At 31.3% G+C, this 15,942-nt stretch overlaps 3 protein-coding genes across 3 annotated transcripts; 2 read left to right on the top strand and 1 right to left on the bottom strand.

Moving 5' to 3' along the window:
• The first annotated feature begins 4,802 nt into the window (after positions 1-4,802).
• LOC108337597 (uncharacterized) lies at positions 4,803-6,758 on the top strand. The gene is made up of 4 exons (XM_017574155.2): positions 4,803-4,963; positions 5,410-5,511; positions 5,680-5,846; positions 6,464-6,758. The coding sequence occupies exons 1-4, from the start codon at positions 4,840-4,842 to the stop codon at positions 6,560-6,562; spliced, it is 492 nt and encodes a 163-aa protein (XP_017429644.2). The 5' UTR covers positions 4,803-4,839; the 3' UTR covers positions 6,563-6,758.
• A 2,034-nt stretch (positions 6,759-8,792) lies between these two features.
• On the top strand, positions 8,793-12,758 carry LOC108338252 (serine/threonine protein phosphatase 2A 59 kDa regulatory subunit B' gamma isoform). The gene is made up of 2 exons (XM_017575024.2): positions 8,793-10,400; positions 12,062-12,758. Exons 1-2 carry the CDS (start codon positions 9,180-9,182, stop codon positions 12,449-12,451), a joined length of 1,611 nt encoding a protein of 536 aa, XP_017430513.1. The 5' UTR covers positions 8,793-9,179; the 3' UTR covers positions 12,452-12,758.
• A 425-nt stretch (positions 12,759-13,183) lies between these two features.
• On the bottom strand, positions 13,184-14,596 carry LOC108338254 (uncharacterized). The gene is made up of 2 exons (XM_017575027.2): positions 14,432-14,596; positions 13,184-13,831 (listed from the first exon to the last, which is right to left on the bottom strand). Exon 2 carries the CDS (start codon positions 13,777-13,779, stop codon positions 13,348-13,350), a length of 432 nt encoding a protein of 143 aa, XP_017430516.1. The 5' UTR covers positions 13,780-13,831; positions 14,432-14,596; the 3' UTR covers positions 13,184-13,347.
• Between the last annotated feature and the right edge of the window lie 1,346 nt (positions 14,597-15,942).

Raw genomic sequence — 15,942 nt, 5'->3', positions numbered from 1 at the left:
CTTTTTAAGCTACCCAAACAGCCCAAACACACCCAAGATCTCCAATGCCCAAAATCGCTACCTCACTACCTCCAATTTGCCCAAAACACTACAGTTTCACTTGACCCCTTATCTAATAATCTTCATAACATCTCTACCTCACCAATGAACTCAATCACAACAATACATTTTCCCCATATCAGTTTACAACATCAATTCACAGTTCCACGTTTACTCATACAGATGCATACAAAACAAGGTCACTCTAAACACAAACTTGTTCATCAAACAGCAGAATATTACAGATTTTAGCACATGCATTGTTCATACAACCCATAGAAAAAGTATCTAGCTCCCATTACCTCAAGATTCGAACTGTCCAGCTCACAAGAATTCCTCAATAGTACCTTTCACAGCAGGAACTCAACAAAACCCTACAAACCCCCCACATTGGTGATAGGTGTAAGATCCTTGAAAATATTAGTTAGATACTAAAAAAAAAAAAAAAATTAGTGAATAGTAAATTGTGAATAGTAAATTGTGAATAGTAAAAAGTGAATAGTAAAAAAAAAAAAAAACAAAATTATTTTTGGAAAGGATAAGTGTTACACGTAGCTTGGAGATCAGAATTCACCAATTTGCAAATAAAAAATTATTTTTGTAATAGTAAAATTAATAAAAAAATGAATAGTAAAAATGAATAGTAAAAATAAATAGTAAATTTTTTTACTATAAATAGCCAAGGGGGGAGGCTGGAAATTTACACCAAAATTCTAGAGAAATTGTGAGAGAAGAGAGTTGGAGTAAATTCTAGTTGAAGAGGGAAAATTCTGGAAGTTTCCGGAGAACGGTTTGAGAAGAGGAAACTAAGTCTGGAATAGAGGTAAGGGGAGCTAACTTTGAGTATTTCCTTTTGTATTATCTTGAGTCTTGAATATGCTATATTTTGCTTTTGTCTGATCTTAAATCTTGAATATGGAGTATTTTGTTTCTGTATGATCTGAATTTTAAATGAGAGTATGCTTTGGTGTTGATATCCAGGTGTGATAGTTGTAAAATGTGATGTTGATTATGTTATGTCATTTGTATGTTATTAGTTGTTTATTTTTGTATCTTGGAAGGATTAGAAATTGTCTAACCGGCTCTGCCAGATTCAATTTCTTGTTTCCCCAAACATTGTATTGCTTTCCTTATTTATTTTTATTGTATTTTGGAAGGATTAGAAGTTGTCTAACCGGCTCTGCCAGATTCAACTTCTTGTTTCCCCAAACTATTTATTGCTTTACTTATTTATTTTATTGCATTTTTGGAAGGATTAGAAGTTGTCTAACCGGCTCTGCCAGATTCAACTTCTTGTTTCCCCAGACATGTTAATGTTCGTGTTATTTAATTATATTGTATTTTTGGATGGATTAGAAGTTGTCTAACCGGCTCTGCCAGATTCAACTTCTTGTTTCCCCAGAAATTTTATTGTCTTATCTATTTTTTTATTGCATCTTTGTGGAAGGAGGAGAAGTTGTCTAACCGGCTCTGCCAGATTCAACTTCTTGTTTCCCCTGAATTTTTATATTAATATTATTTTGATGGTAAGGGCAACTAATTATTTTTGTATGAATTTATAAATATACGAATGTTGAACTGGTGTTCTCTCGCGAAACTGTTAAATTGTACATGTTGAGATGCGATGAATTTATTGAATGAGTTTGTTGGCTGAAATTGATCTTGTTGGAAGGTCTGGAGTAAGGGTTCGGTAATTGCTTATATATGAGTATTAAATAGATACACAGATACTGTTTTGAGGTTGTTGTGAGAGGAAGTAAAAATATAAAAATTAGGCATTTTAGATTTAGAGCATAAGACAACAAGGTAGATAAATTAAATAAATAAATTGATTAATTATTGAGGGCCTCCCTTTGTTGGTAGGATAGAGGAACCTTAAAAACCTGAGTTGGCACATCCCTGATCATAGAGCAGCCCTGGTCTGGTCCAGTCAGTTGTGACTAGTCATATGTGCTGGCGTCGAAGGTGAGTTTGATGCGTTCAGACATCTGGGTCCTCTTCGGTGACCAATTGGAGTAAAAGAAAAAAAAATCTCTACTAGGATGAAAATAAAATAAAATAAGTTGATTATAAATGCATAATATTATCATGGTAAAAATTTCATATATATTTTATTTATTATTACATTGAGCCCAGACTTTAATATGTAGTTCCTACGATATGTGGATATATTTTGGTTGATCCATGATCTTTGTTTGGTGAAAATATATTGAGTTATACTCGTTATGGGCAAAATGAGTTTATAATATGAAGCATAATATATGGTAATATGTTTAATTTATTGATACCAAAACGGGTTATTATGAATTCTTGATTAAAGAATGAACATGACTGAGTTAGGTGGATATGAGGGTATGAATTGTTGGTTTTATGAAATGTTAGAGTGGATATGAGAAATCATTACTTATGAAATGATGTTTACTACCGGGAGTAGTATGTTCGAGTTATACCATAAGAGTTTGGTATGAGCAAAGTAACACCTGAGGTTTATGAAAGCAGGCAGAAAGTGGTCTGACCATAAGGCTTTGACATAAACATATGATTCGTAAGTTATATAGAAGCAGGCAGAGAGGGGTCTGACCATAAGGCTTCAGAAAGTAAGACATAGTATATAAGTGAGGCTTAAGGAAGCAGGCAGAGAGCGGTCTGACCATAAGGCTTCATGAGTAAGCATGGTACACTTGTAAGATTTATGGAAATGGGAAAGATGAATTTGATAATGATGAATTAATGACATCGGAATAATGATATTTTATCAATTGCAGAAATACATGATTATAATATTTTTATTACACGTTTAATGATTTTATGATAAGGTTGGCTTACCCTTATTTGTTTGTACTATGATCATATAACTCATGTTATATGTGATTAGATAATATTGCAGATGCGGTTGAACAAGCTTAGAGATGAGATAGATGCGGGGAAAAACTTTTAGGGATTTTTGTAAAAAGAATCAATTTGTATTGGGAAGATTATGTTGTGTAAAACTTATAAGTTGAAATTTCAATGGTGAAGACTATATTGTTTAAAGTTTGTAAGTTTGGTATTGTACTTTGGATTAAATGAAATAAAGTTTAAATGTTTATAAGAGATATCAAATTAATTTAGTCTCTACTATCAGTAATACCCTTTAAAATAGTAGGGTGTTACAATAGGAACAACTCTTAGAGCTAGGATGAAGTAGAAAAAGAAAAAGGTGAAAGCACAAGACACATGCAACCAACAAGAATGTATGTGCTAGGTTCAGAAAAAGAGAAGAAGTTGCATGCAAGGACTTACTAGCCTAGAACCCAAAATGAATCGGTCAATTTCGAAGCCCTCTATGTTGCGGACGTTTGGGCGCCACCTGATTGGAGATCCAATGGCTCAGTGAAGAGAAATGGTAGAGAGAAGGTAGAGATGTGATAGAGAGAAGGCAGAGAACTTTGAAGATATGAGTTATAGAGAGATAATGGGGTTTGGGCTAATGAGCCAGGATGTTCTGAAACGTGTTTTTAAAAGAGAAAAAGAAAAATATTATGGTTCATTAACTTAATACCGTATCAACTTTCTAATTCAAATTTTCAGGTTCTCACATTGTCTATATTTATTTTTTATAATTTAATAATATTTTTTTAATAATTATTTTATTAAAACATAGTTTTGCACTTGTTTTTAAGAGATAAATTATTTATTTTTTAAATAGAAAAAGTTATTTCATTGCTAATTTTATTAAATAAATAAATAATTTATTAAAAGGTAAAATTTGTTCAATTAAAAAAATGACTTGAAAAGAAGTCAACAAATGCTATATCACAGTACACATATTGGATATCATATAAACAGTGAAAAAAGTTATTCTAAAAGACATTTAAACTTAAATTACACATTTAGTGACTCTTTGTTTATTTAAATTTTATTAATTCAATGATAAACTTTCCATACTAAATTCTAAATAAATAAATAAATTGCAACTATGCTTATATTTTTAAACAAATATATATTATTGTAAAATAAATTAATTTATTGCCAATCAAACAGTTTTAAAATTTTAATTATTCAAGAAAATTAATACATAAAAGTTACTTAAAAATAATAATAAATTTATAAATTATATAATGTCACATATTAAAAATAAATTATACAATTATAATAAAACGGTTCGTTTTTGTTTATTTCGTTGTTTTCATTTTCTTTTGTTATTGAGAAGTTTTCTTCTATTTAGTTTTGTTCGCGTAATTCTCACATGTAAACTAGTTTATGCATTTTTTTAAGTACCTTCACATGTAAACTAGTTTATGCATTTTTTTTAAGTACCTACAAAATGCATATGATAAAAGCATCTTTTATTCGGTTACAAATCTAAATAAAATCCAAACTTTTTCTGATTTAAATTAAACTACTTACAACATCAATTAAAAATTAATTACAAAAATATTGTATTTTCTGTAATAATTACTTAATTTTATGAAAATTTAAAAAACAAAATATTATTTCTCATTTCAAAGGCTCTCAAACACGGATATCTTAAAAAACAAATAGATGTCTAATGATAAAGTAAAGATGGTTAAAACTATACCTACTCATAACTCGTGAATCATTCACATGGTTTGATAAAAACATGTGTTTGAATTTCAAATTCATTTAGCCGTTGCCATCAGACTATTTAATTAATTAATGATGTAATTGAGAGTACAAATAGCAGCATCCGTGAATTGCATGCAGCACGGGTTACTCTTTTATTATTATTTTGACATTACTAAATGTATATATAATATAATGTCATGCGGAGACCATTTCCATGCTACTTCCACAAAAATGGCTACTCACTCTTCTACCACTCTATACTTCTCTTTTTGCCTAACACTCATCACTTTCACGCTTTCTTCTTTTCATGCTCAAGCTGGATTTCATGCTCCACACCCATCTTTCAGATACTGTGGTAATTTCCTGAACTAACTTTAAGTTCACATCTTTGTTTCATTCTTCAACATTTAACTTTCATGCATCGTCTTAGTTACCAGGTAGTTGGGATCTTCCATCAACAGATTCCACTCTGTACACTGTAATGGGTTCAGTAACCATTTCTGATTTGTTTATTGTTAACCGTTGAATCTTGCTTTCAGATTATATTGTTTTGAAATAATGCAGTGGAAATGAAAAAGGTGTTCGTGAGTTTGAAATTCATTCGAAAATTAGTTCCTTTTTCAATCAGAAACGGAACATGTCACTTGAGCAAAAGTGAAATCAATTTTTTTTTTCAACAGGAGTATTTGAACAGCATTAAAGTGTTGTTCTATTAAGCTAGCTGTGTGGTTAGGGTTTTTGTTGCTTGTATCGTTCGAGTGTTACCTCCCCTTGTTTTAATTTGAATTTTATGTTATGCAGATACGAATGCAGCCTATGCTGTAAAGGTGAAGGGAGTGGAAATATTACCTGACCCTGTGGAGAGAGGAGTTCCATTCACCTTTAAGATCCCAGCTTACACGCGTGAGTCCTGATGCTTCTCCTGATTTTCCCCCAATTCCTATGATCTTCTGGCTCTGTGTTTTTATGCTATTCTTTCAATGCATTAGGTTTAAATGAGTTGCTCAAGCTTAATATGGCTATTCTATTAGAATTAACTCTGAGTGGAGATTGTTCATGTAATTCATGCAGCTGAACCAATTCAAAGCGGGGACTTAATATATGAAATTTCATACGTTGGAGTGGAAGGTCCACCTGCTATATTTCTCCATGATCTTTGTGAGGAAACACCATGTCCGGTGCCTGCAGGCAACTTTATGCTTGTTCACACCGAATTATTGCCGCCATATACCCCACCGGTTAGTCTCCCCCGTATACACACACTATACACTGTCCAGATTCTCTCTATGTCTTCAAAATACACTGTTTTCGATATTCATAGGGTTGTCTGTTATGTATTATCGAGCACTGCAAATCGGAACTGATACTTTTGCTTTTATGATGTGAATGATGGTAGTAAGTAAGTAGTTTGGTTTGGTTTAGCACAAAAAAAGAAACGAATTCAAGAACTGAAAAACTATTTACTTGCACCAAATTGAATTGGAAACAGCTTACCTTATATTTTGGTGCATTGTTCCTCCGTTGGTTCATGGTTCGGTTTACTTCATTAATACTTTTTGAACAACCATGTTTGGTTTAGCACAGAAAACCAAACTAGAAAATGATTATTCGGTGCACTGTTAAAAGTAGTTTTGTTTTGTAACTCTTAATTCAATTTGGTTTTCAAATGTTACATATCAACACAAATCAAGCATGTTCTATGGTTTTTGTTATTATTTGTTAATCTAGTCAAGGCCATTTGAGCTGAATAATTCATGAAGCTTATTGTGGTACTAATTAATCCAAATAACTATAGATAGTGTATGCTAGGTATTCATTGCATACTTGCTATTAAATTTTGCCACTACTTATGCAGGGCACTTATGATGTGAAGCTGACATTTAAGGATCATAAGGAGAAGCTATTGACTTGCATCACCTTTCCTTTCAAAATCGGTGCTACATCTGCTATCTAAATTATCTAGCGCCAAACAGTTCTTAGATGCAATCCAACTCTTGTTATTTTTGTTTAGGATGCAGTTTTCATATGAACTAGTTAAGTATCAGGCTATGAATGATACATAAATAGCCCAAAAAGATGTCACTGGCATCTCCTTTGTAGGGGTCTTAAATAAATTTGGACATTTAAAAATCCTTATAGCTTGTTACCAATTTAGGAGGATGATGGTTTTCATTGTTGCCCTTAAATTTAGAGTAAGTATCGTATAAGTGGTACCTTTTCATGGTATTCACCCACAAGTTAAAGAGCATTTGGGAAAGAGAGTTTAATACAAAATATTATGAAGAAAATTATTTTTATAAAAGAAAGGAAAATAGTTTTTTAAGGTAATTTTTTGAATATTATAAAAGAAAAATACTTAATTAAGTTTTAAACCGATAATGGTTTTAAATATTTTTAATTGAATTTTTATTAAATTTTTGTTATTTATCAATTATTAAAAAAGTTTATATTTTTTAATTGAATTTCTGTTATTTGATTTTCTATGAAATGGATTATATGAATGTAATTTTGCCATATCACCATTATTTATAGTTAGTATAATTTTATAATTTTATAACTTTATAATTTTATACATTAATAGTTACACTTATAAATTTAAAATATTCCATTAAATAACTCACTTTTTGTTAAGAAAAAAAACTTTCACAAAATATCTATAAAAATATATTAAATTAAACCAGCATTATAAATATTAAAGTTTATAAACACAAAAAACAAATAATAAAATTCTAACTTTTCAACTTTTTTGGCAACTGGCCGAGAGAAATTTGGATAATAAGAACCAATTTTTCCAAATTCCAAATTTCATCAGTATTTTTGCAATTATTTTTTATTTCTACGATATTGCTTTCACCAAGAGCAATTTGAAAATATATAATCTCTTCCTAAGAGATATCAAAACCATTTCAAAGTGGGTAATTAACATCTACTAAATAGCAAGTACTTCTCAAAATTAAAATCAATTCAATACTGGCTAACAAATTACACTAAACTCCAAATTCTTCTAATTTTTCCAAAAGCCTATATTTTGTTGGCATTTCACCATAATTCTAAAATTGAAGACTCAAACATCTTTCCTTACCTTACCCAACAAATCATCGTCATGTTCAATTTTCTTATCATGATAAATCAAATCAAATCTAAATTTTAAGATTTAGAATTTAGAGTTTTTACACTTTCTAAATCAATTCTATGTTTGTTACACCATATAGACCAAGCCTCCAATCCTTCAAATTTTCAAAAAACTTAATTTTTTTCCGCATTTCAAAATAATTTCCCAAAATCAGAGTCTCGAACAACTTATAAACACCAAAACCTTTAAATTAAAAACGAATAATCTAACTTTCCTAGGATAGCTTAGAATATGATTTATTTTAATCCCTAGAAAGAAGTTTTTATAAGTCCACACCTCATTCTTAAGTATTTATAATTTTTTCACAATGTTATATTTTCTTTCAACTTTAAACCCAACTAAAAACTCAATTCCAATTACACCAACCAAAAATAAATTCCCAATTATCTAAACTTATGCTATTTGTATCATTTCTAAATCCATGCATCATACAATATACACAATTATTTACTTTATAATTTATAAATCACAAAAAAGTAGTAAAATATTTTTCAACGCATAAACCAAAGGAGGGAAGTATTTAGCAATAAGAGGAAGAGAGTTTTTCAATAACAAATTTTATTCAAAAACATACTTTTATATGTAAAAAAAAAATCTTATAAACAATTTTTTTTTGTTCTTTCGGACATTTATAAGTTTATTCAACAATTGATTTTATCAAACAGTTCTAATTGAATAAACTAGTTTAACAATTTTGAATCTCTACTTAAAAAATGTCCTCTTACAAAGTTTGTCAAACATAATGATTAGTCACACAGTCACTATATATATTTTTTATTTCTTCACTGTTTTTATTGACTAATTCAATCACAAATTTTTAAGTTAATATTTATTTCAAAAAATCGGTAATAAAATACTTTTAATATTTTTTATACAAAATATATCATTGTTCTAAACTTTAATTCTAATTATATAAAAATATGATTATATAAAAGTAAGTAATCACTGGAGTCTGAGACAATAGACTGTACACACACATGATAAATTGCTACTCAAAACATAAAAAATAGTAAATTCAAATATCAAATTTAGGCCACGTCATCAAGTTTCTCACAATAGGGCAAATGTTTCTGGGACCAATTTCCCTCTTTAAACTTCACTCTCTCTAATTTTCTTGCATTTTCTCTCGCTTTCTTCCCTTCTTGTGCCATCTTCGCACGCTTTTTCTCAATGTAAGTGCTTTCCACTTCTTTATCCCGTCGATTTCTTCACGCCCTAGCGTATGCACTCGTAATCCGTCAATTTTTTTAGTACAATTTTCACTGATATTTTCTAAGGTACGGTTTTCGGATTAGGTTATTTGGGCGTGCTTAAATCAAACCCTCCCAGTGTTTCATTGGTTGTGATCGATAATGTTATTGATCGAGATTGTGAAAGTTTGATTAGTTAGTAGAAGTTAGGGTCTTTTTCTTTTTCTGGTTTCGGGGGTTCTCTAGATATGATTAAACAGATACTCGGTAAAATACCTCGCAAACCCTCAAAATCATCTCACGGCAATTCAAACGGTGAAGGAGGGTTAAATGATGGTTTCTCACTGACCTCATCTTCTAATACCCTCTTGAAATCGAATTCTGTTTCTTCAAAGTCTTCCAGTTCTGGTGCAGTTGGGTCTCGTTCTGGGAATGAGACTATTGCTCAACACTGTACCAATCAACCTAAGAAATCAGCTCCTACAACGGCTTCAATAATGGCTTCTACAGTTTATGAGGCTTTGCCTAGTTTTAGGGATGTCCCTAGCTCGGAGAAGCAGAATCTTTTTATTAGAAAGTTGAACATGTGCTGTGTTGTGTTTGATTTTAATGATCCTGCCAAGCATCTCAAAGAGAAGGACGTTAAACGGCAAACTCTACTTGAGCTTGTTGATTACGTTTCTTCTGTGAATTCGAAGTTTAACGAGTTAGTGATGCAGGAGATGACAAAGATGGTAGCAACAAATTTGTTTCGCGCTTTACCTTCTTCCAATCATGATGGGAAGTTGGCAGATATCAGTGAGCCTGATGAGGAAGAACCTGTTTTGGAACCGGCGTGGCCTCATCTGCAGATTGTGTACGAATTTCTCTTTAGATTTGTGGCTTCGCCTGAGACAGATCCTAAGCTCGCGAAAAGATACATTGATCACTCGTTTGTGTTGAGGCTGCTTGACCTTTTTGACTCGGAAGATCAACGAGAGAGGGATTACCTGAAGACTATTCTCCACCGTATTTATGGGAAGTTCATGGTGCATCGACCATTCATTAGAAAAGCTATCAACAATATCTTTTACCGGTTCATATTTGAGACAGAGAAACACAGTGGGATTGCTGAGTTGCTTGAAATATTGGGCAGCATAATAAATGGTTTTGCTTTGCCTTTAAAGGAAGAGCATAAACTGTTCCTCGTCCGGGCACTGATTCCGCTACACAAGCCTAAGTGCGTTTCTCTTTATCATCAGCAGCTTTCTTATTGTATTACTCAGTTTGTCGAGAAAGATGTCAAACTAGCTGATACTGTCGTTAGAGGCCTTTTGAAATATTGGCCGATAACTAATAGTGCAAAGGAGGTAATGTTCCTAGGTGAGTTGGAGGAAGTTTTAGAGGCAACACAAGCAGCAGAATTTCAGAGATGTGTGATCCCATTATTTCGTCGGATTGGTAGATGCCTTAATAGCTTACACTTTCAGGTGCTTATGAAATTCCATCGTTCTTTTCTTATATGAATTCTGCATTCATTTTATTAAGCATTTGCCAGCAACACCACAGCTCTTTATCTGTATTCTGATGTTATTCATTTCCATTTTCATTTTGCTTCTCTCAGCTATCTTAAATGCTATCTAATATTTGAATATTACTCAATTTTTACAATGCCATTTCATATTCTCTGTATACGCATGACTCTGTGTGTGGGTCTAAGATGGCAGAACTAAAATATGACAATGTGTGAATTTTGTTTTGATATGCTTTGTATGAATTTACATCAGGAAACTAGCTGTGGTTTTGAAGGATTTTTTAATATACTAGGGTAAGAATATATCAGTTAAAATTTGGTAAGTACGTGGCTGTGTAATGATGTACTACCTTAATTGACATCAGGTTTCGACCATCAGGTTTTAAATATACAGCAAGCTAGTTGGCCTAAAATATAAAAAAATGGAGAAGAAAAAGCATATGATGATATTCAACTCTTAACAACATAATAGAATACAATTTTCTACTGTTGCAATTGAGTTTGGCAAAATAGTGGACTATTTTTTAGAGCATTCACATTGAGATATTCAGAACTTGTATGAAAAAGGGGTTCAAATTCATAAGTTATGAAACGGTAGTTTGTAATGGGTCATATTTGTTCCTTCAGATTATTGTAGTGGACACTTGTTAATAACTTTATATAATGCATTGTAATTGTTAAAATTTGGATAAATTTAACAAATGTAAGAAGTTCTACCAAGAGTACTTAGTATTGATGCTGCAAAGCCCAATTATGTTACATTAACATCGGATTTTTTTTTTTCCATTTTCATCTTCATATCTTTATCTTCTTTATTTTTTTGGGGTGGGATAGTATTTGACTTGATATCCCTTCTTCTTTTCATGATCATTTGGAAAATAACATTGTTATATGGCTCTACGTATAAATCTCAATTTTTTATATTGATTCATAATTTCATATGAAAGGATCATTCAATTTTTCTTGGAAGTTAAACTTATGTTGCCAACAGCACATTATATATGGCTGCTTTTATATAACGATTTTGTTTGGACAACTTTCAATAATGACTTCCCAAAGAGAAAAATAAGAAGAAAAAATAATTGAGTTTCTTCGTAAGTTAAAATTAGCTTATGCATTAGTTAAAAATTTAAAGATGACTGAGTGAACTTATACAAATATGCTTATGCATAAACTAATTTTAACTTATGGTAAAACTCATTTTTTTTCTTATGTTTCTCTCTTAGAAGTTCTTATGTAAAAATTTGTTCAAACAGATTCTAAAACTTGTTTCTGGTCAACCTATAGGATATTGTTAAATCTCAGAAATTTGATATTTATTTTCATATGAAATAATATTGAGTTTTCATATAGTTGAACTTTTGTTGCAACAATATATTAATATGATTGTCTTTTATGTTAGAACTTGCATTTGGGACAGCTGTAGATTGTAGATTTTTGGGTTCTTTATTGAGTTTTACGAATACTTACTATAGTTTTATTATCTGGAGTTAGTCTCAAAAGATTAAAACTAAACAATGAAACACAGCTTAAGTGCACCATAAAAGTATGTGTTCAAATTAAAAATTAGCTAGATTTACTAAGTTATGTTTGATGTTTTCTTTATTCTGTTGGCAGGTAGCCGAACGAGCTCTGTTTCTGTGGAACAATGACCATATTCGAAATTTGATCTTACAAAACAGCAAAGTGATACTGCCTATAATATTCCCTGCTTTGGAGAAAAATATACGAGGCCATTGGAACCAAGCAGTTCAGAGTTTGACCCTGAATGTTAGAAAAATATTCTCTGATGCTGATCAGGCACTTTTTGACGAGTGCTTGATGAGATTCCAAGAAGAAGAAATCAAGGACAGGGAGAAGCTAGAAAAGCGGGAATCCATATGGAAAGAACTGGAAGATGTTGCCGCAGCTAATGTTGTAAGTAATGAGGCCATTCTTGTGTCAAGATTTGTGTCCTCTGTTGCTATCACAACCAGTGCAAATCAATTGGCTACTGCCGGTGGTTGAGAGCTATCAGAGATCCAAATTGTTTGATCGGACCTCATGATGAGGAACAAAGGTGACTGGGGCGTTAATGTGGATAACAGTCAGCTCCTTGTTTCTGGGCATTTTGTCTCCACAATTTGTTCTATAATCATGGGTATTATGTACCATAAGGAATGTAGTTTAATAGGCGATGTTTGTTTTAGAAGTCTAGCCATTGAGATTATGCAGTGATACATAAACAATCATTTCCTTTCGCTACCTTTCTGCAATTTAAACATTGGTAATTTCTATTTCTTGCCTTTTGCAGAAAAAGATCCCAACCTTTTTTTCACATTTACTGTTTCCTCTGGGAGTAGTTTTTAATTTGCTGGCTGACCTGCCTGTCATATTGGATCTTTTTTTTTTTCTTTTTTCTAAAGGTGCCATTATACGTTCGAATTTTTGGTGCTTTTCGGTTCCCTGCAATATATGTCGCCTTTCAAGGATTGAGATTTAATGATACATCTCTGTACACCCTTCTTTATCCCATTCGGTGAGTGATTTGCCAAGTATAGAGTTGAACATACACAGCTCCAAGTTAATGTGTGGTCTTATTTTTATAAAGAGATATCTTTCTTGTACACGTTTTTTATTACCTTAAAATATATATTTATGTTGATAGGTTTTGAAAAACAAAAATCATCTGCGAATAGTGATGGAATATCAAGTTGGTCTGGATAAACTCATCGGGAAGTCTTTCCTTGCAAAGGCAAAAACATGAAAAAGGATACAACATAAGCAATTAGTACCAAATCTTTTAGAAGATAGTGAAGTATCGCAATCAGTCAAATATATTGACAGTGCAATTAGAACTGGATGACTAAAACTACAGAACACATCAATTACTTGAAACATCCAGATAAGACGTGCATGTTACTTTAATCATCACCATATGCTCTAAAACTATAACGTTCTTGATATGGGCCATTGAACCAGAGATCAGCTTCAAACCACTTTGGGTACCGGACCAAGTCTCCAGCCAAAAATTGCATGAAACGCTTGCTTCCTTGAGGCACAACTCTCACTTCCCCTTCTTCAATGTACACCAGTTGGTCTACCTGCCAGTCCCAGGGAAGCTTGCTTTTCCCAGTCTTCCACACTGACCATTTTGATACTCCAAGCTCAGTTAGTCTCTCAGGAGACACTTTTCTTTCCACTTTCACATTGTACAATTCCTCCAAGGATTTCTCTATCTTTATTGCTTTTATGCAATACCTTCCTTTAGAAAAATTCCCTGACCTTCCAAATCCCCTGGAACCATTGTTCACAGGAGAATAGCTGATGACCGATGTTGTCAACAAGCTTGCCATGCCAGGTCAACAATTCACACTCAGTCTGTTTCACTTTGAAAATAGCACAAACCTGCAAGGACGATTTTAATAAGTTCATAGACTTCCAATGTTCATGTTATAAGCATTGAATAACTCCACAAGGAACCAAAATTCCCACGAGTAATGTTTGTTAAATTTTAATTGCAAGGGAGGGGGGAGGGAACTGACGATGATATAGCCTTCTGTTGTTGATTCTACAGTAGCAAGTTTAATGATGCAGCTCACTCTCTTTCCATCTTTATGTGGGTTTGTTTGTTTTATTTAGCTGTTATTTTGTGTCCGTTTCCATCATAGATGAGAAGTGAATGGCATATACCATACCCAACACCAACGAATGAAAGGACCAGAAAAATGAACATGAATTCAGAAAATTATCAAATTGCATTCACTAACAGATGGAGACACCATTCATTAAAAGCACATAACAAATCTTCAGATTCCAAAACACAAGAATCAATTAAAATGTAAAAACACCCGCTTTCTAATTAGGGTTTCCTCACAAGGCCCTATTCGATAACACAGGATAAATGATTTTCGTATTTGATAAGCGCCGATGCTGAGTTGACATGAAAAGAAACTAAGAGGAAAAATGCAAAACGAATCAAAAGATGATTAAAGTCTGAGACTTCACCAGTTCAAAACAATCGCAGGATTGAGGATGCAAAATGGAATAACCGTTAAACGATAAACCCTCAATGGGAGCAGCAGAGAGAGGTTTATCCTCAAAGTTGAAACCTTCAAGTAGAGTTGAGTTTCTACTCTGTTGCCAGCACAAATTTTGTTTCAAATTTTGGGAATAAGGCCTTTTTCTTACCTACTGATATTTCTGAAAATATGAAAAAAATAAAATAAAGAGGAAAATTAAAATAAAAGGAGATACAAATCATAAGCTTTTCCTCTGAAATAATTATTCCCCCAATTGCCATTCTTTTTATTTTATCTAATTTCTTAAAAACAAAAAAATTAAACACATGGGTATTTAAAATTAATAAACTTGTATTAAAATAATAAGAAATGGTTTTAAATTTTAATTGACAAAAATGTATTTTACACAATATTTTAAATGTATATTATTCTTTTCTTTCTTAAGTATTGTTCTTTCTAATTGTTTTTTAAATAATACTTTTTTCGTCTTTTAAAGCTATTTTTTCGACAAAATACCTATATATAAATAACATAAGATTATTTAATTTAAAATCACTTAAATTAAAACCAAAATTAAGTTTGAATGGAATACTGTATAACTTGGTAGTTAAAAACTTGAGATCGAAAATAAAGATTTAGTACGTTAAGTTCTCTAAGAAAAACTAATCATTAACAAAACTAATAGATACTTATTATTAATAATGCTATTATTACCATTTGAAGAAAAACACAAATATAGTTCAGAAATTAAGAATATTTTTAGCTTAACTTATACCAATATCATATTCTTTTGGATTTAGATACAAATTTAACTAGCTCAATTGTATTCAATTTGCTTTATATTTAAATTTAGACGCAGTCTCCAATAAATGAGTAGAGATAATTTATACTTTCTGTATGAAATAAAAATTAAATGAAAGCAACTAACATTTTTAATCAATATAAAAATAGTTTTTCAATATTTAATTCAGCAAAAACAAAAATATTTATTAGAGACTAATCAGAAATATCTAAATAGAATTGCATTTATGCAAATTCTTTTCATATATTTTCCTACACACGAGAACTTAAAGCTTATAATTTTTTTTATTTTGTCCTAAAACTATTGTTCCAAATTTATTTCTAAATTTTTCAACAATTTTAAACCTCCTATACAAAAATTATTTTATTATATTAAAAGTAATTATCTTAAAATCTACCCAAACTTTCGAATTCCACACAAAAGGTCTACTTATTATTCTCTATTTTACTTTTACTTCTTTATTTCTTTATTAGTGCATTTCTCAGAGCTTGGATATATAACCACGTCACTCTCTGCCTATATCCCCCAAATTTTCACACTAAATAGTGACTTTAATTCCTTAAAAATATAGGCTTGTAAATTTTAAAAAAATATTAAAGAAGTTATTAAAATACGGAAAAGTCTCTTAATTTAATTCTTTATTATGATTTTATTAATATTCATTAGCACTTTCAGTTTTTGTTCAATTCAGGAAT

This window comes from Vigna angularis, chromosome 7 (assembly GCF_016808095.1).
Source record: "Vigna angularis cultivar LongXiaoDou No.4 chromosome 7, ASM1680809v1, whole genome shotgun sequence".
NCBI classification, from domain to species: Eukaryota; Viridiplantae; Streptophyta; class Magnoliopsida; order Fabales; family Fabaceae; genus Vigna; species Vigna angularis.
Note: the sequence above shows the minus strand (reverse complement) of the source record. Positions and strands in the feature narration are given on the sequence as shown.